Here is a 24,927-nt window from a genome sequence, read left to right on the forward strand (position 1 = left end):
CAATAGAGTGTACTCTGCCTTAGACAAGAACTCTTGGATGTGTGAACTGTACTGGCTCATTCCCTGGGATAAAGGTTTCAATGGGCCATTTGTGTGTACAATAAAAGGATAAATGTGAAATTTGTGCATTCATGATTTCCATCTGATCTTGGCTCCAAACATCAACACCTGTTCCATAAAATCAGTTGTTCTGTCAGCTTTTCAAATGAGGCCCTCAGGCCCACAGTTGTTAATTTTGCACAAGCTGGCCTGGGACTGATTTGTAACTTTATTGCAAAGATAAAGTAGTTCTTGTCATTAGAAATCCACTTTATTAAAGTTCATATCTGAATGGCTATAATGTGAATGTTTCATCACTAAGAAACCCCTTCAAGGGTGTGTCTTCCTAGAGGAAGGTGGGCAGCATCTGAGTTCCATCTGTGTGGTGATTGGACAAGAAGGGGAGTGGCCATATATTTGGTCAAGATGAAAGGGGGTGTGGCCATATCTGGGCAAGATGAAAGGGGGTCTGGCCAAATAGGGGGTGTGGCTATATCTGGTGAAGAAGAAAAGGGGAGTTGGCAAAAACAGACTACGTTTTTCTGGAAAATTTCCAAGTAATTTTTCAAAAATTTGGCTCCTGCTGTATAACCGCTGCTGGATCTTGTCCCGGAAGCCCCGGGGGGAGCTGTATGGATTTCCACTCCCCCCTTTGTGTCCTGCCGTCTCTTGTCCCACCCATGATCTGATCTGCTCAGAGCTTGTCACAGCTCATGATGGGACTACTGTCACGCAACTGTGCTTTGGTGACCAGGCTGGGGTTTGAACCCAGGATCTTCCCGTACAGGGAGGACACACTCAGACCGCTGAGCCACTGGCACTTGCACACCTACTTCTTACTTTTTGGTAATTTTATCTTTTTTTTTTCATTGAAAAACCAGTGAAACTAAACAAATTTTCCACCAGAAGAGAGATTTGAACCTGGATCATCCACACCAAGATCTGATGTGTAGACCACTGACCCACTGGGGCTTCTACACCTACAACTCACTTTTTGGTAATTTTATCTTTTTTATTAATTGAAAAACCAGTGAAACTAAACAATTTTTCCACCACAAGACAGATTCGAACCCAGATCAACCACGCTAAGATTTGATGTGCAGACCACTGGGCCACTGGACCGCTTGTGCTTGCAGCTATTTAATTTTTTTGGGTGTTGTCTTTTCTCAATTGAAAACCCAGTGAAAATGTATCCCATTTTGAGTGAGATTCGAACCTGGATCGTCCACGCCAAGATCTGACGTTCATTAAACGTCTGGCTCATGCAGTCGTTTCTTTGTTTTGAGTTTTGTCTGATGTATTCAGTCAAAAACAAAGTAAACATGTTTACGAGTGAGATTCATATCACGAGTTTCCACATAACATGAGTGACATTCAAACCAAAGAGCCATTGGTCTTCTATCATGGGTGCTTTTTTTTGGTAGGAGTTTGTCTGAATCTTGTAAAAATTTAAGACTTGGACTGTCTTAAACCCACAACACCTTACAAACACAGAACACAACCACAGCTGACTGAAAGCCTCATGTGATCTTGGTCAGTCGACTAGTTAGTCTCTGTAACAACCAAAAATCCTCAAATAAAAACGTTTATCTGCTTTGAAACTCATGTTTGATGAGCCTTAAAGCTCATTATTTATTAATTGAAGATTCACACTAGACGATGCCATTATCTCAGAAAGACTTTATTCACAAGATGATATATTTGAGTTTCATGCCTTTAACAGTGACACACAAGATGGATATGAAAACAGTAAATAAATGGGAATTTCTTTCAAAAACATTTATGATTTTTCAAACTTTGTTAAATATTCATGATGAAACTGATGAAACATTCCAAAAACCTGAGTTACAGCTTTTAAAAGCACCAAGCATCCATTTAAAAGTATCAGACATATTTAATGACCGTTCTGATACTGAAACAGAAAAGTGAAATATCACAGATGTTTTGATTCTGGTGTGAAGTTCCACCACATATTGACGAGTGGAGCTAAAGGGCACATATAAACCTCAGTGTTTCGCCCTCTGTGGTGATTTTCATAAATTACACCATTACAAATCGAGTGGAATAAACCTCAGTGTTTCGTCCTCCTGTGGTGATTTTCGTAAATTACACCGTTACAAATCGAGTCTTATAAACCTCAGTGTTTCGCCCTCTGTGGTGATTTTCATAAATTACACCATTACAAATCGAGTGGAATAAACCTCAGTGTTTCGCCCTCCTGTGGTGATTTTTGTAAATTACACCGTTACAAATCGAGTCTAATAAACCTCAGTGTTTCGCCCTCCTGTGGGGATTTTTTTAAATTACACCGTTACAAATCGAGTCTAATAAACCTCAGTGTTTCGCCCTCCTGTGGTGATTTTCGTAAATTACACCGTTACAAATCGAGTCTAATAAACCTCAGTGTTTCGTCCTCCTGTGGTGATTTTCGTAAATTACACCATTACAAATCGAGTCTAATAAACCTCAGTGTTTCGTCCTCCTGTGGTGATTTTCGTAAATTACACCATTACAAATCGAGTCTTATAAACCTCAGTGTTTCGTCCTCCTGTGGTGATTTTCGTAAATTACACCATTACAAATCGAGTCTAATAAACCTCAGTGTTTCGTCCTCCTGTGGTGATTTTCGTAAATTACACCGTTACAAATCGAGTCTAATAAACCTGTGTTTCGCCCTCCTGTGGTGAGTTTTGTAAATTACATCGTTACAAATCGAGTCTAATAAACCTCAGCGTTTCGTCCTCCTGTGGTGATTTTCGTGAATTACACCATTACAAATCGAGTCTTATAAACCTCAGTGTTTCGTCCTCCTGTGGTGATTTTCGTAAATTACACCGTTACAAATCGAGTCTAATAAACCTGTGTTTCGCCCTCCTGTGGTGAGTTTTGTAAATTACACCATTACAAATCGAGTCTAATAAACCTCAGTGTTTCGTCCTCCTGTGGTGATTTTCGTAAATTACACCGTTACAAATCGAGTCTAATAAACCTGTGTTTCGCCCTCCTGTGGTGAGTTTTGTAAATTACACCATTACAAATCGAGTCTAATAAACCTCAGTGTTTCGTCCTCCTGTGGTGATTTTCGTAAATTACACCGTTACAAATCGAGTCTAATAAACCTGTGTTTCGCCCTCCTGTGGTGAGTTTTGTAAATTACACCATTACAAATCGAGTCTAATAAACCTGTGTTTCGCCCTCCTGTGGTGAGTTTTGCAAATTACACCATTACAAATCGAGTCTTATAAACCTCAGTGTTTCGTCCTCCTGTGGTGATTTTCGTAAATTACACCATTACAAATCGAGTCTTATAAACCTCAGTGTTTCGTCCTCCTGTGGTGATTTTCGTAAATTACACCGTTACAAATCGAGTCTAATAAACCTCAGTGTTTCGTCCTCCTGTGGTGATTTTCGTAAATTACACCATTACAAATCGAGTCTAATAAACCTCAGTGTTTCGTCCTCCTGTGGTGATTTTCGTAAATTACACCGTTACAAATCGAGTCTAATAAACCTCAGTGTTTCGTCCTCCTGTGGTGATTTTCGTAAATTACACCATTACAAATCGAGTCTAATAAACCTCAGTGTTTCGTCCTCCTGTGGTGATTTTCGTAAATTACACCATTACAAATCGAGTCTAATAAACCTGTGTTTCGCCCTCCTGTGGTGAGTTTTGTAAATTACATCGTTACAAATCGAGTCTAATAAACCTCTGTGTTTCGTCCTCCTGTGGTGATTTTCGTAAATTACATCGTTACAAATCGAGTCTAATAAACCTCAGTGTTTCGCCCTCCTGTGGTGAGTTTTGTAAATTACATTGTTACAAATCGAGTGGAATAAATCTCAGTGTTTCGCCCTCCTGTGGTGATTGCTCAATTACAGAAACCAGACTTTCATTTGAGAGATGGCTTCAGAAGACATGTAATAAAGCACACAAGTCATATTATGGTACTTCTTTATTGTCCCTTTTGGAGTTTTACAGATTGCAGAATAATTTCTGAAAGGTACAGTTGTGCTCAAAAGTTAAATATGTAAAAGATTTTTACACATAGTTCACAAGACAATTTTTTTTTTTTTACCTACCCTTGATTCTTAATACTGTATGTTGTTACCTGGATAATCCATGGCTGTTTTTTGTTTTTTGATGGTTGTCTCGTGTAAACTTTTAAGCATGAGTGTAAATATTCAAAATCTTCACCGTTTGCATCCTGTTAATGGGGCCTGTCAGAGTAATTATGGAGGAACAACTCAATTAAACATCCAAACAAAATGCAAACAGCCTTCTGTGTTATTAGTTTGCAAGAGCACAAGTTTAAACAATTTCTGGGAACACCAAACAATGCAGAAAGTTCCAAAGAATGACCCCTTAAAACCAACATAATGAAAGAGAGAGAAAAAAATGGTAGAATGCAGTTAGTGATAATATCTGAAAGTGATTGTAACTATTGTGATCAACACCTCAGTTTCTTTTATGTCTAACCTGTTTTGCATCCTTAGGTCAGTGTTTCCTCCCGAGTACAAATTGCTAACTACTACACCTGCTCAGTATATGCTGTAATTTACAAATATATGTAAAATAATACACAGAATAGGTGTGATTGTCTGAGTCGTCTGAAGGGAGGAGACATATGCGCTCTAGATAAATGCACTATAAATCGTCAACATACAGACTTATCTTTCAGAGGCAGAAAGAAGACAGAAGCACACATGGGACACGTCAAAAGGTTTAAACCTTTAGTCATATTTTAATCTTTCTGACTTTATTCTGCTGTCTCTAATTGTCTCCTACTCCTAAAGGAATAAATGTTGATGTTTATTAATTTGTCCTATTTTAAAGTGTGATTGATTCTCTTTAAAATATATATCTAGTAGTAATACTAATAATCTTCATTTAGACAATAGAATTAGAGAATGGTTTAAGTATTGAGCTGTCAGTTTAATATGCTTTTTATTTATTTAATTCAGGTCAAAAAGTGGTTCAATTCATAGGCTTTATATTTAGCCATTAGGAAGTCTAGAATAAGAAACTATTACATTATTCAGTGCAAATCCAATGAAGTTATTCATTGTTCTCGGTTACTCTAATATATCTTGTTTTAATTTTTCTTAGTTTCTTTTCAGGAGCAATGCTGTGCGCCATATGGCTCATTTTACTTCAAGGTTAGAGCTCAAACACAACTCATACACACAAACTACCTTTTTGCCTTACATACTGCATAACATATTTGTGATTCTCTTTGTTTTTTTTTCTCTCTTGACAAGCAGTTCTGGGAAATGCCACGTCAAGCGAGGCTGCCGCTTCAGTGAGACTAGTTAATGGCAGCAACTCCTGTTCTGGGAAAGTGCAAGTTCTCTATCTGGGACAATGGTTAACAGTGTGTAACAGATCATGGGGTTTTTTAGAAGCAAATGTGGTGTGTAGAGAATTGGGCTGTGGGGAAGCTGAAGTAGTAGCATATTCTGGGCAGAACTTTGAACTACCATGGATAAAAAGGCCAAATTGTTTAGGCAATGAATCCTCACTTTTAGACTGCCCAATGACTTTACCGGAAAGTTTCACAGAACTCTTATGTCTACAAAATGTTTATGCCGGAGTCATCTGTCAGTGTGAGTACAAAACCTTTTACAGTATGTTTAACCGCATATCTTATCCTGTGCTCAAAGTTATCACACTTTATTTGTTTATTGTTCATGTGTCTTAGACTGGACAACTAGACTGGTGAATGGCAACAGCTCTTGTTCTGGAAGAGTGGAGGTTCTTTATAATGGAATATGGGGAACAGTGTCGGATGATGGCTGGGATCTGTCAGATGCTGCAGTGGTGTGTAGAGAGATTGGCTGTGGAGATGCCGTAGAGGCAAAGACTGCTGCTTATTTTGGACAGGGATCTGGTCCAGTATTAATGAATCTTGTTGACTGTTTTGGGAATGAGACTACACTGAAACAATGTAAGTTAGATCGCCAGGAGCAGAACAATCTCACGCACCTGCAAGATGCTGGAGTCGTCTGCGGTGAGTGCCAATCAAATATATACATGTATGTGTGTGTGTGATATATATTTGTGTTTTATATATCACTGGCATGCTGTGGTTTTCTAAAATGAGGAGATCCGCACAGTTCTTTTTTAATATAAATCATATGTAAATTCATGTCCCACTTAATGGGCCATATTTGAACGATCTGAGTGCAAGAGAGACGCCGCAATTCACTACTCTTCTGAAGATTGAGAGATCGTTTTGAAAATGATCATGTGATTAAATGCGTTTACAAAGCAGGAATAAAAACTGATGCAGCAGAGAAAGTTTGAGAAGGCAGCTGAAAGAATATCTGACTATATCAATGCATGATGTGGATCAATATGCCTAATAATTATAGGTTCACAAAGAGCTCAAATGAATACACGTTGTTTAAAAGAATTATGTGTTATCCAGCTCCTGGGTCAGACCTTACAACCCAGTGTTTGGGTAGTTTATGTGTTACCCAGATCCTGGAATGCATGTATTATATTTATATTAATGTTAGGCTACTTGTCAATTAATATAATAATTATATGAATATATTATATGAATTCAAAGTAATTATAATTCATATCATGTAAATATAATAAATAATTAGCACCAAAAGACAAGCAATTTTGTCACAACATTTTTTCACTATAAACTGCTTTAATTTGGAACGAGAGATACAGGGGGTGTGGTTTTAGTGCATCTTTCCTTGCAGCTGATTGGTCCAGTTTGGGTTTGCAATCTCTAACCCCTAAAAACTCTGCCGTGTAGTCTAAGTTACCATGGTGATGAACACCGCTAAAAAACTCCACATTCTTGAGCCCGAAAAACCAGAGTTTGCTCAAACTAATCTCGAACTTACCTGGGTAGCAACTGAAACCAGGGCTGCAATCAGCCCCGACAAAACGTTTTATAAACAGAAACGGTGGTGCGTTGAACACCCTGTTCTGATGATGCAAGAGTTGCAATTACGGCAGCTGAGAAGGCCATTCTTTGTGTTCTTTTTGAATAATTTTCTGAGCCTGAAGAAATCTATATTTACGTGTTTAATTCTGCAAAACACGCTCGATGCAATCACTGCCCTTGCCATCCAGAATAAAAGAGAACATCCGCATCCCATTGATTTAACTTTTTATTAACTCCTGGTAATCAATTCTAATTTAAATCATTTTATTTCTAGTTCTTACTTTTTTAATACCTTGTATTTTCTTTCTCATTTTTATGTAAAGCACTTAATTACCATTATGTGTAAAATTTCTAAATAAATAAACTTGCCTTGAAATTAAGCTAAAAATATAAACAACTACATCATCATGTTGATATGCTATATTTTTACTATAAAATCGACAATCACGTCTTCTAATATCTTCAATTGTTGCATATACCGACACATTTGTAAACAACTTCACTTGGACCCATTGTACGAGCTGTCTCTTTAACACTGCGTGGTTTATATACATGTTGCTGCTGATTGGGCTGACATATTTGACACACCCAGTCACCCACCAAACGAGATAAAATGCATCTCAAACCCGTTGCACACCGTTTCCAGGAAACATGACGTTCAACCGGAAATCGTAGCAAAACGTTGTGCACCGGTTTGAGCTTTGAAAGTGCCCTAGCTTTGTGCAACAGGCCACCTGTGTGTGTAATAAGCAGAGTGTATGCGCGTTGTCCACCGCCTATCGGCTTATTACTTACGCTCCCTTTAAATAACACTAAAAACACTGCGTCGTTTCAGTTCCTCAAAATAGCAACATGCCAACAATGCGCCTGAACACACCTGGTTTTCAGACCCACACGCCCATGGGCGAACAGACAGGCGCGAGTGTATTTGCCATTACCTTTAATTTCACCAAGCTGATCGCACACTACCAGGGCCGTTTGAAGAAATTTGGGGGCCCCAAGCAAAATGGACATGGAGGCCCCCCCAATACCCGCCCCCACCCCCACCCGCACGCACGCACGCACGCAAAGCCTACAGGAACCGCAGCATAGCCATACAGTTTAAGTTCACCCACACTTTATATAAATAAAAAGGTTTACAGTGCAAATACTGTTGTTGCATATACTGTGCATAGAATTTGAAAACATTTGCAAAAAAAACCACTGTATCATAAAAAAAAAATTGTAAACCTTTAAGTAACCATTTTCTAAACATCTATAAACATTACATTTACATAGATAGACAGACCAGATATTCCTAACACTTTGGGAATATTTAAGGGTTACTAGTTGGTTTGTAAACTGTCTATAACCATTATCTAGATGGTTATTATAAATTTGCAACAGATGACTATAATACCTTGATAAATAGTTAATAAACAGTACCAGTAAAACATGTGGGTTGTCCTGATACTGTACTTCAAAATGTAACAGTGTAAAAATTGCCACAGAATAAAGTAATTGTTCAAGATCCATTGGTAACTTATAAAAAATAATGTCATATTTGCTAACTGTCACTACCGTATATCCCGACACTAGCACATTAAGATAAGCTATGAAAAAAATCATGTTCCTCTGCCTCTTTCTGGTTAAATAATGTTTATAATAATTGTTAATATAGCATGCTATATTAACTATTCCAGGTTATTTACGCATAGCATAAATAATAGTTAGTATAGCATGCTATGCCACTTTCATCAAAACCTATTACAAAGCTATAGCAATCTCATGTCATTCCGTCTGTTCGGGAAAAAAAAGTTGCACTAACTGTTCGTTACAAGCAGCATTTGCAGTCAGGCAGGTAACGATAGCTAACATAAACATATTTTTGCTAGCCTACCTGCTGCAAACTTACACCATTTTTGTACAAGACAAGTAGAGCTATTTTATCCAGTGTCATTTATCACATACCACTATCTTGTTTTTTCTTATCATCCTCTTCCTTTCTCTTTTTTCTTTTCTGGCTTCCTGAAGCATAAAATTCCGCTTCAAATCCGAGGAGGTTTTGTATTTTGCCGGCAGCAGAGATCGCGTGGTTGGCTGGCTGCTGTCAGCGACTACTGAGAGGGGCCCCCTTAAGGGGGATCCCGATAACAGTGTCATTGCACTTTACTGCATTGACTATCAATGGGGCGCTCGCACAGTTTGTCGTTTCATTTTATTCTTAACCTGTTGTTGTCTTGGGGCCCCAGGCCAGCTCGGGGCCCCAAGCAATTGCTTGGTTTGCCTGCCTTGTCGCGACGGGCCTGCACACTACAAAATCCCTACAGTCATATTGTGCGGCCATTTTAAGTTTGATTTTGATGTGACAAAGCGGTGATATCTGAGAGGCTGAGCTATTTTAGTTCCCTTACGAGAGTACTCTCGTATTGCGTTTTGCTAAAATGCTTATGGGGGGAATTCCTTTCCTCGAGATATTGAAGCAAATTTTTATCCAAAAATACCTTTTACACGCAGTGCAGCTGCACAACTCTCAGCAGGAAGCAGCTGCGTGCTGATTGGCTGTGCCGCTGCAACTGCAGCAACCTATAGCGAGACCGCGGGGCGGGACGGACCAATCAGGTCCTTCTAAATTCCCGCCACAAGGGGCAACAGAATTTGCATAGCCAAGGGTATATAAGATCCCGTCTCGCAAGGTTAGTCAGATTAATTCTTCTTCAGCGACTGCTATCGCTGAGCTCCGGATCGAAGCCTGCCGTCGACACGCACCCAGCGGAACTCTGCAGCCTGAGGACGTCGGATTCTCCGCCTTCAGCCTGCCTTCCAGCTGCGCCATCCGGCACATATCCTTTTAAATACCTTCTGTTTTTTACACATTCAAAAAGAGCCGAGACGGTGTTCCAAAGGTCTCATTCCTGCGCCTCGTGCAGAGGTTTTATCGCGGACGAGGATCGGCACATCATCTGTGTGTCATGTCTCGGACGAGACCACACGCAGGCTGCACTCAACCAGGGCGGCTGCCCGGAGTGCGACGAACTGACGCTGCAGACCCTTCGGGCTCGGCTCGCCAGTTTCGACTCGAATCCCGTCCCTTGCTCTCAGCCTCTCGAGCCACGGAAGAAGAAACGTCGCGACCAGAGGCCCCCGGAGCGCTCTGACGAGCACACGCCGGGCATGTCCCCGCGTGCCTCGCCATCGCCCGTATTGTTCGGAGACCGCCTCGGAGCACACCACTTCGGCGCGGACGGCCAGCGGCGCCATAACCTCAGTCGACGCTGAGCTTATGCGTCTGCTCACGAAGGCCGTGGACGACCTCGGCATTGACTGGTCTCAACCCGAGGAGCCCACGAGAAGCCGACGGATGAGTGGTTTTTCGAGAACCGCCGTCAACCGACCGCTCAAAGACCCGCTCCCTTCTTCCCAGAAGTCCACGAGGAACTAACAAAGTCGTGGAAGGCGCCATTTTCTTCTCGCGCCAAATCCTCTTTTTCTTCAGCGCTCTCGGTGGTCGATGGCGCTCAGGAAAAAGGATACCAAGCCCTTCCTCCACTCGAGGAAGCCGTCGCTGCACACCTTTGCCCGCCCTCCGCCAGAGGATGGCAGTCAAAGGCTGTGCACCCTTCCAAGGCCTGCCGCACTACGTCCAGCCTCGCCGGTCGAGCATTCGCCTCCGCCGGCCAGGCGGCGTCAGCGCTACACTCAATGCCGGTGCTTCAGGTCTTCCAGGCCAAACTCCTCCGTTCCCTGGATGAGTCTGTTCCTGACAACGAGGCTCTGAAGGATCTGCGCGGTGCCACTGACTTGGCCCTGCGCGCCACCAAGGCCAACGCTCAGGCGATCGGCAGATGTATGGCCAGCTTGACGGTGTTGGAGCGCCATTTGTGGCTCAACCTGACCGAGATGAAGGACGCGGACAAGACCGCTTTCCTGGATGCGCCCATGTCGCCTTCAGGATTATTTGGTCCCGCCGTGGTTGGGTTCACAGAGCGCTTCACTGAGGCACAGAAGGCTTCGCAGGCAATGCGACATTTCCTGCCTAAGCGTTCCAGCTCCTCCGCTAGCCGTCATGCTAAATCTGGACCAGCCCAGCCCACCAAGGCGGCGCCATCAGCTCACCAGCCTCGCGCGGCTTCTAAGCCCGGACAGCGTTCCCGCTCTACGAGCCGCAGCAGACCGCCGGAGCGTCGAGGTCCCCGACCCAGCAATGTGTCGAAACCTGAGCCTCCGAAGCCGTCCTAGCCAGAGGTGTAAAGAGAAGGTGGACAGCGCCCGCTTCGGCCGGTGTACCACCTCGCTCTCTTCTAAAACGTTCCCTAGCTCCCTTCAAGGTGGCTGGGAACACCACATTTACAGCCAACGAGCCCGCAAGCAAGTGCGCTCGCCTGTGCACAAACGCCGTTTTCACGGCGACCCATATGAGTCACAAAAAGAGCTTTTTCTCTGTAGGCAGTGTGCCAGCATTAAAGCATGTACCCCTACACTCAAGCACTCCCCAATGTTCCCCAGCCCCCTGTACTCAGGTGGCTGGAAACATTATTCTCACAGTCAACGAGCCCATACTAAAACGCGCTCGCCTGTACACAAGCACCAATATTCTATGCCCCCCGGCCCCCTGCACACAGGCGGCGGGAAACATGCCCCTCATAAGCGCCAACTTGGCGCAAAATTATCGGGCCACCGAGTCCCTGTTACTCAGCGACTCGCCCCCCAGATTAATTCAGCCCCTGGCTGCGAAGGCCGAGGCCTGGCAGGCTATTCCCGGCATTTCGAGATGGGTGTTGAACATAATAGAACAAGGTTACTCGCTACACTTTGCTCGCAGACCACCACGCTTCACGCTGTGGAAGAGACAACGGTGAGAAGCGACACAAGTCACATGCTTCGAACCGAGATATCAAAACTGTTAATAAAGGGAGCGGTGGAAGCCGTACACCCCTCACAGAGCGAGTCGGGCTTTTACAGTCGTTACTTCCTTGTACCAAAAAAGGACGGTGGTCTCAGACCCATCCTAGATCTCAGACATCTGAACAAAGCCCTTATGAAGCACCCATTCAGAATGTTGAGAACAAAACAAATCCTCGCGCACATTCGCCCGGGAGATTGGTTTTTCACTGTGGATCTAGAGGATGCCTATTTCCACATTCAAATAGCCCCTCATCACAGGCCATTCTTGAGATTCGCCTTCGGGGAATGAGAATTCTCAACTATCTCGACGACTGGCTCATAATAGCTCAGTCAGAGATACAGTTATTAAACCACAGATCTTGGCTTCTCAACCATTTACAATGCTTGGGACTCAGAATCAACGTGGCAAAGAGTTCATTGTCTCCCACACAGAAAGTTTTGTTTCTGGGAACAGTATTGGACTCACTGCAGATGAGCGCGCGGCTGACGTCACAGCGCGCGCTCTCTGATCAGAACCGAGCGGTTTCCCTCAGGTCCGGTGCATGCATTCCGCTCAAACACTTTCAGAGGATGCTGGGTCTCATGGCCTCGGCGGCGCCAGTTCTCAGACTAGGTCTGTTACACATGCGCCCCCTACAGCACTGGCTGAGTTGCCGCGTTCCAGCTCACGCATGGCTCTCGGGCCGATTGCAAATCAAGGTAGACCACAGCTGTGTGTTGGCTCTGGCTCCTTAGAAAAATCCCGTCTGGTACAAGACGGGCATGAGTTTGGGCACTGTTACGAAGTGGAAAGTTATCTCGACAGATGCATCCAACCTAGGTTGGGGAGCCCTTCACGAGGGCAGGCCAATCTCCGGTCTCTGGTCAGACTCGGAGAAGAGCCTTCACATAAACTGTCTAGAGATGAAAGCGGTCATGCTATCGCTAAGAGCTTTCCTTCCGTACATAAAGCACCACCATGTCCTGGTCCGAATGGACAGCAGGTCGGTGGTAGCCTATATAAATCGCCAAGGCGGTCTGAAATCTATCGATCTGCACACAATGGCGGAAGAAGTCCTAATATGGGCAGAGCACAATCTGAGCTCGCTGAGAGCGACTCACGTGCCAGGCATTCTGAATTTGGGTCCGGACATGCTGTCCAGGGGCAAAGTGTCCCCTGCAGAGTGGTCTCTTCACCCACATACAATTCAGACAATTTGGGGCAGGTTTGGAGAGGCAAAAGTGGATCTTTTCGCCTCACAAGACAATGCTCAATGCCGAATATATTTCTCCAAGCACAAGGATACGTTGGCCCACGAATGGCCCAACCTTCCTCTTTATGCTTTTCCCCCAATCTCAATGTTACCTCAGGTCATAGAGAGGATCAGGGAGAGCGAATCCGCTGTGCTTTTAATAGCCCCGCTTTGGAGAAATCAACCTTGGTTCTCACTACTGAGTCAGATGGCAGATGCAGCTCCTTGGCCGATCCCGCTGAGGAGAGACCTCCTCATGCAGGCGGAACGGCAGATCTGGCATCCCCGTCCCGATCTATGGGCGCTTCATGTCTGGCCCATCAACGGGTACATGAGAACCTCTCTGAAAATGTATTGAATACTATTACTGAAGCTAGAGCCCCCGCGACCAGGCGGCTCTATTCAGGCAAATGGTCAGTCTTTTCGGACTGGTGTAAAGCGCGAAGTCTGACCCCACATGATTGTGAAGTGTCAGAAGTGCTTACATTTTTACAAGAGCTTCTGGACGCGGGTCGTTCCCCCTCCACGCTCAAAGTTTATGTGGCTGCTATAGCAGCGTATAACATTCAAGTGAACGGACTGTCACTGGGAAAGAACGATCTTATTGTTCGCTTCCTTAAAGGGGCTAGAAGGCTTCACCCACCTCGCCCCCCTTCAGTCCCTATATGGGACCTGTCCACGGTCCTGGATGCCATGAAGAGCTCTGCATTTGAGCCTCTGCATTCGGTGAGCTCCTGTCACTAAAGACCGCTTTTCTGTTGGCGATCGCGTCAGTTAAGCGAGTGGGTGATCTGCACACGCTCTCTGTGAGTGCCTCGTGTCTGGAATTTGGGCCAAACGACTCCAAAGCCGTCCTCAAACCAAGACATGGATATGTACCTAAAGTGCTTTCAACTCCGTTCAGCGCACAGGTCATTTCACTCTCAGCACTTTCATCACCGATAGATGAAGAAGATGCTAATTTGCTCTGTCCTGTCAGAGCGCTGAGGATATACATAGAGCGTTCCGCTGCTTACAGGCAAACTGAACAGCTCTTTGTATGCTTTGGTGGCCGCACCCGAGGGTGCGCGGTTACAAAGCAGACCTTGTCACGTTGGATAGTGGATGCTATCTCACTGGCCTATGAGTCTAAAGATCTCAGCTGCCCTTTAGGCATTAAAGCCCATTCTACTAGAGGCATGGCCTCTTCGTGGGCTTGGTCTACTGGCATTTCTCTGAATGATACCTGTGCGCAGGGCCGGTTCTAGCTCTTTGGTTGCCCTAGGCGAGATTGAGTTTTGCGCCCCCCCCCCCTTAATTGTTAAGCCCACCGGCAACTATAGTTGCCAGTGTATAGTTGTCATTTTCCTTCTGTAAGTATTTTTCTAGATATTATCCATGTTTTATATCTTAATGACACACAAGCAGACAACCAAATAAAGGATTTCAAGAAAAATTTTTTTTTTAATTTCCTTCCTGTCACATGAGATTGCCCACTTCCTACCCCTACTTCCAGGGAGCACAAAGAAGGCAAACCCTCCCAAAGAAAGGATTTTTTCATGTTACTAATAAGTATTTTTTGTTGACATATATCAACATAATCATGAAGGTCTCTAGAATCATCCAAACATAACAAATCTTACAACAGATCTATAGTTTTTAGTATACTTAGTCAAACATAACAAATTTGATTATGAATACAGATTGATCTGTTGAAAGCAGTTATTTTGAGTTAGATGCTAAATGTTCTCCTCTTATACATATTTGACATTGAAGGGGTGCATAGGCTACAACATATTTGCCCACCGGCAACTATAGTTGCCACAGATTCAAATACGATTTTCAAGAAAAAATACAAAAACCTGGGGAAAATAAATGCAGGACATGCCATTCAGAAAAAAATTGGGCACAAATGGGTTAAGTATTTATAAAAACTATACAAACAAAAATGCTCCTATAGTTACTCCAAGACTTAAAAAGCTAATTATGACTTAAATGATACACTCTAATAAATTGCACATACAAAAATGTTACAAAGAACGTTGGAGGATATTTAACAAATTATGACTCAAACTATGGATGAACAAACGAAAAGGCTTTTATAGTCACTCCAACACTTAGTCAAGAAAATTAAGACTTGAAGGATCAACTGCAATAAATTGTTCATACACAAATGCTAGAAAGAATGTTCAAGGATATTTACCAAATATTAACTCCATAAACTGTGCAAAAACTCTCTTAAGCACCTGTAAAGACACTTAAGCAAATTATGACCCATAAACTGGATTAACTATACCCTCTACAAACAAAAGTGCTATTATGGATACACTGTACTTACCACTACAAAATTAAAATATATAAGTTCTTGTAGCTCTATCCCTATCTTAAATAATAAAAGATGAACAGTTGTTTCTGGCATTTCTATTCACCTTCAAAATTGACGCAGCATTAAAATTTGGCTCGTCTGGATTTCCTTATTGTCAGTGAAATGCGTAGAAATATGTAGATAACTAGCTAGCTAGTGATAGCTTAGTGACAGCAATAAAACGTCCAATGCCGTCCAATATTAGTTGATAATATCGATAATACGAAGTAAATTTATTTCGTTTGACACCTTTATGGCTGAGATGAGAAGACTTACCTCTATACTGGGCTTTCTTGTGATCGTCTGCCTTTCTCTTTTTCCGTCCCTGTGCACTCGAGGGTTTAGACCGCTTCATATTTGAAGAACGCGCCAGTGATGAGCACATGCCTGACCAACCGCCTGAACGCCTGTGCTCGACAATACTCACTATCAATTCAATCTAATAATCAGGTTAAGTAATTAAACGTGCGGCTGAGGGGGCGCCCAAGGGTGATCGTGTTTAATAAACAGTATGTTTTATTTCGCTTGTTTTAATTCTATGCTTAATGGGAAGTAAGTTTAAGGGCGCCACTAGAGGGCGCCTGGCTGCGCCCCCAACACATTTGTCGCCCTAGGCAACCGCCTAGCTCGCCTATAGCAAACGCCGGCCCTGCCTGTGCGGCGGCAGGCTGGGCCTCCCCATCCACTTTTATCAGATTCTATAATTTAGATGTTCCGGCCTTACAAGCTGGGCTTCTTGCTGTGTAAACAGATTTAACCCCTTAAGGCTCGAAAAGTCTGGTCTGGGTTAAATATTGTATAAGTCATATGCACATTCCTTATACGGCTCGAATTATCTGGCCACTCATTATTCCTGGCCCGACTATGTCTGGTCTATACTTTATATTATTACACGTATATCGTGTTCATTCTCATTTAGGGCCCGACTCAGGTCTGGCTCATTTGGGACTTATTGATATCATATTCGGGCACACCTAGGTTGGCCTGGGTTTGGTGTCGTCGGCTTAGAGCCGTTAAGCAAGCACGGCGTTTTGCATTGGTCCCCCATAAGCGTTTTAGCAAAACGCAATACGAGAGTACTCTCGTAAGGGAACGCTTCGGTTACTAACGTAACCTCGGTTCCCTAAGATGAGGGAACGAGTATTGCGTTTTGCTTGCCGTGCTTGCTTACTTGCTCAGGAGTCGCTTCAGTCGATTAACCTGACTAACCTTGCGAGACGGGGTCTTATATACCCGTAGCTATGCAAATTCTGTTGCCCTTGTGGCGGGAATTTAGAAGGACCTGATTGATCCGTCCCGCCCGCGGTCTCGCTGTTGGTTGCTGCAGTTGCAGCGGCACAGCCAATCAGCACGCAGCTGCTTCCTGCTGAGAGTTGTGCAGCTGCACTGCGTGTAAAAGGTATTTTTGGATAAAAATTTGCTTCAATATCTCGAGGAAAGGAATTCCCCCCATAAGCGTTTTAGCAAAACGCAATACTCGTTCCCTCATCTTAGGGAACCGAGGTTACGTTAGTAACCGAAGCGTTACCCTTCAATTTAACGCAATCATTTTAAATCTTTTTAAATAGTAATTATGGATGCTCTTGAAATGGGCCATACATAGCCCAGCAGTAAATGCGATTTAATAAATAAACAGGATAGCACATTATTCAAGGTTGTACATTTATTTCATGCTTAAAACTACATGACATGTCTAAAATGCATGTGCACAGTTAAGATAAATGACAAAGTTTACTTAAGTGCTTTTGCACAGAATGTACGGGGCAAAATAACCACAATATTAACAAAAAAAATTATATAAGACTACGCATTTTATTAGTCAATCAGATTACTATAGCAACAGTAGGCTCTCGGCCATTAATCTGTGCTCTAGGTGCATTTTCTTTCAGAATTATCATAGGATTATAGAAAGAAAAAAACAGCATTTTATTTCAAGTGAAAATAAGACCCTCACATCTCCATCTGTAATCGTAGACCAAGCAGCGATCAAAACCTACCGTTGTGTGGACAACATAACCGTTTCACGATTTAATCTAAAATTATGTTTTTGGGTAAAATGTGAACTTGTCCAAGATGCAGGATCACAGAAGGAAACAATGACAATAAACACCATTAACCCAATTGGATGAAAGGTAGGCTAATAATCAACGATATGCGTTTATTTGCATGTTTCAGCGAGGCATTCCATAAAACTAAGCAGTTAGAAGAATTACATTCTAGTGACGTCATTACGCGATGACGCAAAAGAACCACTGTATTGCTTTATTTTTAATTGGTTCATTTCTACTGTCCGAAAGAACCTTTTGCAGAAACAGGGTTTCACCAAGTCAAATTTAAGACTTTTTAAGACCTTTTAAATACTATTATTAGGGCTGTCAAAAGATTAATCGCGATTAATTGCATCCAAAATAAAAGTTTGTGTTTACATAATATATGTGTGTGTACTCTGTTAATTATTATTTATATATAAATACACACACAAGCATGTATATATTTAAGAAAAAAATATTATTTTTATATATAAAACATTTATATTTATATATATTATAGATTATATAAATGTATATACAGTATATACATGCAAATATTTCTTAAATATATACATGAATGTGTGTGTATTTATATATAAATAATAATTAACAGAGTACACACACACACACATATATTATGTAAACACAAACTTTTATTTTGGATGCGATTAATCGCGATTAATCTTTTGACAGCCCTAACTACTATGAATTAAATTTAAGCCCTATTTAAAGAAAATGCAGTCACGAAATGACTTGCAGAGTAAATTAATTTATTCAAATTGAACAAATCGATAAACTTGCATCGATAAACTTGCACTTCCCCATAGCTCAATCCCACCAGGATTTCGCTGTTTTTTGTGATTTTTGAGATCAAAATGACTGAATTTGTGGTGGTAATTTCCAGAAATTTGCATAATTAGGATACCACATTTACTATATTATGTATTATATTAGATGCACAATAGTCACACATGACAATAGAACAAAAAAAAAAATTTGTTGGTATCTTGCCATTATTTTGCGGTGAAATTACAAATGATGCAGGACCTCAAAAAATGCATTGTTGATTTTTCATTGTTTTTAGTAATCACGGAAATGTGAAAAACTGAAGGACTTTTAGCTGAAGAATAAAATCCATTTTATGTGTCTGTGGTACAATCCGAAAGAGACTCGCGCCAATAACACAAAAGCTGATTAGCTGCAATATAAGTTACATATTGGTCTCATTTGTAGTCATAATACAGCGAATTATACTTGGACTAGCGAAAGAAAGAACTACAACACCACGGAATTAAAAAACAAAACCTTCTAGAGCGCTGCGGGAGCATTTCAATGAGCATTAGAGGTAGCGTTACATGGACAATTAAGACCTGTTTAAAATTATTTAAGACCTAGAACAGAGTAATCCCACGAATGTAAGACTTTTTCAGGCCTAAAATTTTGATTTTGAAATTCTAGACTTTTTTAGACTTTTTAAGACCCAGCGGAAACCCTGAGAAATTAAATTGACTTCCAATCATTATTAGTGAGCGAGAGACAAATGAATGCTAAACTCTGTTGAACTGAAAAGGGATCTTAAAGAGGAGACGATTCCCCTCGATGGACTCTCAATTCCCAACACCTTGGAATCAAGGAATCGATTCTTTTTGGAATCGATTCCCAGCCCTACTCGTTCAGCCATGCGCTCGGCTCGGCTCAGCCCTTTAACACGCCTCTTTGACGCGTTGTTCATTTTAAACGGTTGATGGGTAAAGTATTCCTAAAATGCATTTTTCAAATATTATTTACAGATTTAGTAAAACAAAGCAGGACGTACTGCACACAAATCACCGCGAGAGCTTTCTAATATGCGCGCCACTGAGTGACGTCTGTAGTGTACATCAAAAGCTCACTATCCAACCAGAGCAGATCACTGTTAAGCCCGCCCCCACAAGAGGTTTGTGTCAAAACCATAGGCTGTAAAAAACGTAAAGTAGGGCCGAGCTGGCCGTTGCCATCTTCTGTATTGGCTTCAAGAGAAACTGGGGGAGGTTGCCCCGCATTTTCTCTTGAAGCCAATCAAAACCAAGCGGCAACCTCACGCATTTTCTCTTGAAGCCAATACAGAAGTGACTTAAACTGCAATTCCTCGACTGGCCACTAGGGACAGACTCCAGAAGGAGCAGAATCTCATTGAGCCTCATGTTAAAATGCCCAACTTTACAGCAGAATAAAACATGTTTACAGCATGGTACAAATTGTGGTTTTGGTCTATACGGCTAATTTTGCCCTTCATGACAACTGTGAGGGGGGTTAATTTTTTTACAACTCATTCGTTTACATTATATAAAGCCTTAAAGTTCTGCATAATTAAGGGCGTGGCCACTTTGAGTGACAGGTGGATTGTCGTTTGTCTGCTGTCTGTTAAGCCCCGTTCACACCGCCAGCGACAAAGCGACACGATCCACTTCATTTCAATGGAGCGCTCGCGACTTTCGGCGACACGAGCGACAGTGACCGTTGGCGACAGAATGTGGGCGTGTCAAGCGACACGAGTCAAGCGACAAAAGTTCAGAAATTTCAACTTTATGCAAATGAGAAGCGATTTTCGCGAGCGACAACCTATAGGAGTGAAGTCAGTGGAGTGCACGTGATCCATCTGCTGTACTGCTACTGCGGTGTCGTGTTAAGATGGAGGAGAAGTTGATTTTAGCTGTTAGCAATTTCCCTGTTCTTTACTATATGTCTCTGTGTACATACAGAGACACATTTAAAACAAAATGATGCATGGAAGGACGAGGGTGATCTGCTAATGACGTTTATAGGCAACCCGTAGTGGGAACACCCACTAGCGACATGAATCTCTGGCGCTGGCGACATGCAGCGACATCATCGCTGGCGGTGTGAACGGGGCTTAAGTCATCGCGTCACCTCAGCTCCACCCACGTCCCGCCTCTTTGCCCATTTTCTGTTATCCGGGAGTGACGCGCGATAAAGCGCTGACTTTTTTACAGTCTATGGTCAAAACACCAAACGAAAAACTGCGAAGCGCAAGCGAAATCTGTGGCAATGCATTCAGAATCCACGATTTGCGAAAGCGAATCTTTGAAAGACATTAACAAAGATTGAAGCATAATAAGAGCCTGTGAAATTTGTGCGACTGAGTTAATTTTTTTTTTTCATTTTCATTGTGTTTTTCTTCTTTTGTAATGGCATATTTTTGATAGTTTATGAAAAGGTTACGTTCAGTTTTTTGAGACAAATATAATTCCACAAGCTCTTGTTGCATGTGTGACAGTATGACAGTAAGCCCCGCCTTCTTTGATCTGATTGGCCATCTCAATCATTTTGACATTGACCCAGCGCTGTTAGACCACAGATCAGAGCAGCCTAAAAAAATTAGTCAGCCTAAAAATTGAACTTTTAACATTTTTTGTCATCCTAAAAACAATCAGCTTTACTCATTCTACACTAAAAGGATACGATAAGACAAATAAAATGAGATAATATTAATTATAATATTTTTTTTATTCATAGCTCCGACAAAATTATTGGCTCGGGAACCCCCAAACCCATCCCCCAACCGCACCACCAGACTCCGCCCATGCATGGACGAGCAAGATGCTGGAGTCGTCTGCGGTGAGTGCCAATCAAATATATACATGTATGTGTGTGTGTGATATATATTTGTGTTTTATATATCACTGGCATGCTGTGGTTTTCTAAAATGAGGAGATCCACAAATTTTTTTTATTATATAAATCATATGTAAATTCATGTCCCACTTAATGGGCCATATTTGAACGATATGAGCGCATGGCACTGGGGCACTTAGGGTGTGTCCGAGTCCACTTTTACTAGTTTAACGACGGAAAAAAACATGATCCAAAAGGGTTGTACCTATAGTCTCTTAATGGGTCATGGGTGTGTTTTGGGCGTAAGGTGCAACAAACCAATCAGAGCCTCATCTCCCATTCCCTTTAAAAGCCAGTTGGCGGATTCGCTATTTACCTGACGGAATTTGCAAGCGGAAAGACTGAACGCTTCTCCCGAGAGGAATCCTTTTATTTTTAATATTTAAAAATGTTTGTGTGCTGCTACGTGTATCTGTGTGTATAATAAGCAGAGTGTACGCACGTTGTGCACCGCCTATAGGCATATATTACTAATACGCCCTTTAAATAACACTAAAAATACTGCACTATTGACTTTAGAGCAGGTTTTTGTTGGTCAATGGCTCAGTCGTTTTCAGTTCCTCAAAATAGCAACACGCCAACAATGCGCCTGAACACACCTGGTTTTCAGACCCGCACGCCCATGGGCGAACAGACGGGCGCGAGTGCATTTGCTATTTAAACAGCGTTACCTTTAATTTCACCAAGCTGATCACACACTACAAAATCCCTACAGTCATATTTTCAGGCCATTTCAAGTTTGATTATGATGTGACATAAAGCGGTGATTTCTGAGAGTCTGTTTTAGTTAGCCTTCACATAAACGCAATCATTTTGATCTCATTTGAGGAGGCTCTGCCATACATTGAATTCTATAAATCTACATCAGTAAATCAAAATTATGTGATTTTTGCTCCTTTTGGAATTGTATTCTTGAAGAAATGGTCTAAAAACTAAACTAAAGTAATATAATTTTATATAATAATATATGTTCATATATCTTTCACACGGCTCTTTAGAATTCACCTCCACATTAGGAGAAGGCCCTGACGAATCACCTTCAGGCCCTGTTAAAATGCTGTTGAGGATTGAGGTGAAAACTGACTCCAGAACCAACCCAAATGATCCTATAATCATGAGAAAACTCTCGGAGGAGGTGAGAGCTGCATCTTTCGCTACTGTTTGCTGTCATCTACTGGCTGCTCATGTTATTATTGTTCTCTATTTTCATTCATTTCAATCTCATAGATGAAGAAGCTACAAATAAGCGGACATTTCAAATGGAGAACTCAGCCAGATGGAAAAGTGTTCCAGAAAGTCCCTCAGAAAAAAGACGCTCCAAAAACTCCATGTCACTGACATGCATCATAACGCAATATTATTTTTAATTAAATTGCATTTGTATAATTTCAAATGTACAATATTTTAGTTTTTCTACAATAACAATGTCAGACTTACAGTGGTGATTGTCCCAAGGGTTATTGGTGGAATAAACAAAAGAAAACAAACTTCACAGTTTGGTTGCAGAATGCAAATTAGACATTTCATATAATACATATTTTCTTTGAATACTTTTCATGTTTTAAAATGTTGATATTAATGTTACTAATGTAGTTCACTGTGCACTCAATCAATAAAAGTCAGCAATAATAATCACCCAATTCATTCTTAAGTCATTAAAATGGAAAAGGATGTCAGCCTTATGTTGTGTATATTCACGTGTAGCAAAACATCCAGCAAACATCTCTTTTTTAAAATAAATATCTATCTGTAAACTGAAAAAAATTCCTTCAATATTAACTAATAACTATAATAAAATTATATTTAGTGTTTGTATGGACAACATTTTCTTGTGCATTCCCATGATTTGTTGTGTTCTATCTCATGATGTTAAAATACATATATTATTAAACTACTTTGCATTGATTTAATATTATTTCAAAAGTTTTCTATTACCATATGAAGCCATTAAAATATCTGACAATGCAAGGTGACAAGCTGACAAGCTCTTTTGGTTACTGGAAATACATCAGATCTGTAATATCCATTAAAACATTTCAGTCAATTGAGCAACGCCCTCCTGTGGCGAATTGTGCGAATTACATTGCAGCCAGAAAACTTTGAATTATATTATTTTGCATTGATTACAAATTATTTCATAAACTATTTATTATCATTTGCGGAATTTATTTTGATATTTTAGTAAAGAAAAATATTTAGTCTTATATGGATTATATCATTCTCTTTATTTTTGTATTGTTGCCTGCCAATTTATATTGAGAGATCTATTTATATTTCAGCTGCATACTGCCCTCATGTGGTGAATTACCATTGGTAATTATTTAAAAAAAAAATATTATTTTACATTGATTCAATATTATGTAATAGACGGTTGATTATCATGTGGTTTGCCGGATGTTTATTTATTCTACCAAACTGCCTTTTATGGTTAGAAATATATTCTTAGATCTGCGCTGTATATATATATATATATATATATATATATATATATATATATATATATATAGTCGCCAGAAATCTAAGTAACGCCCTCCTGTGGTGAATTGTGTGAATTACAATGCGAGTCGACGGATAATTATAAAATTTTACATTGACGTAATTATTAAATAACTTTTAATTTCAACAAAATGTCATTAATTGGCTGCAGCTTGTTTTACCAATAACTCAAGCCAGTTGGAAAATACATTTGCCAAATGACCGTTTGCTGAGCAGAAAGGCCTTTTTTTATTAGACAAACTTACGCAACTGAGCGCCCTCCTGTGGTGAAATGAGTGAATTACACCAGAGCCCCTCCCTTCAGAGGGAGACTCCCAAGTTTAGCTAAAAGATGCAGTTTTCAGTCACGTGACTGACGCGGAGCCTTGGCGGGCAAACCCGCCATAGAACGGCAGCACAGCCTGTCAAATGTCCATCTTAAAACAAAAATATGTGAAGAAGATGCACGTTTTGGGCACTTATGATCCATATACAGCACCTGCTGCAGTATTTCAATCACTGAAAACAGCGGGACGTTTTTGAAAATATGACATGTTTTTGGTGAGTTTATAATGTAAGAATTTTCGAAATGTAAAAAAAAATTTTTTTTACATTATGAACATTTTATTATAATAATAATGTACCTAATACTAATTACATTATGTGCCGTTTTTACATTATGCACAGTTATTACATTATGAGTTGCTACAGACGTAAGTCGAGATGGCAAAGAAATGTAAATGTAAAGGCTGCACTTCCACACTACTGCTCACTTTTTTGGTAACTTTATCTTTTTTATTAATTGAAAAACAAGCAGAGCTAAACAAATTCTCCACCAGAAGAGAGATTTGAACCCAGATCGTCCACACCAAGATCAGATGTGCGGACCACTTTTGGAGTTACGTCTTTTTTATTAATTGAAAACCCAGTGAAAACTTATTCCATCTTGAGCGAGATTCAAACCTGCATCGTACACATCAAGATCTGACGTTCACTAAAGGTCTGGCTCTTGCACTCGTTTCTTTGTTTTGAGTTTTGTCTGATGTATTCAGTCAAAAACAAAGTAAAAATGTCCAAAGACTTGGACCGTCTTAAAGGATTAGTTCACCCAAAAATGAAAATTCTGTCATTAATTATTTACCCTCATGTCGTTCGACACCCGTAAGACCTCCGTTCATCTTCAGAACACAAATTAATATATTTTAGCTGAAATCTGATGGCTCTGAAAGGCCTCCATTGACACAATGCACGGTTCACTCTCAAGACCATTAAAAGGTACTAAAGACGTCGTTACAAAGTCCATCTCACTACAGTGGTTCTACAATAACTTTATGGAGTGAC

General features: G+C 41.1%; 1 protein-coding gene across 1 annotated transcript; it reads left to right on the forward strand.

Moving 5' to 3' along the window:
* The first annotated feature begins 4,722 nt into the window (after positions 1-4,722).
* LOC307126214 (scavenger receptor cysteine-rich domain-containing protein DMBT1-like) lies at positions 4,723-23,019 on the forward strand. Its single transcript, XM_079816643.1, has 7 exons — positions 4,723-4,760; positions 5,147-5,196; positions 5,302-5,643; positions 5,739-6,047; positions 20,954-21,055; positions 22,110-22,246; positions 22,339-23,019. The coding sequence occupies exons 1-7, from the start codon at positions 4,744-4,746 to the stop codon at positions 22,447-22,449; spliced, it is 1,068 nt and encodes a 355-aa protein (XP_079672769.1). The 5' UTR covers positions 4,723-4,743; the 3' UTR covers positions 22,450-23,019.
* The last annotated feature ends 1,908 nt before the right edge of the window (positions 23,020-24,927 follow it).

The sequence above is a fragment of the Gobio gobio genome (genome assembly GCF_949357685.1).
Source record: "Gobio gobio genome assembly, chromosome: 5".
NCBI lineage: Eukaryota > Metazoa > Chordata > Actinopteri > Cypriniformes > Gobionidae > Gobio > Gobio gobio.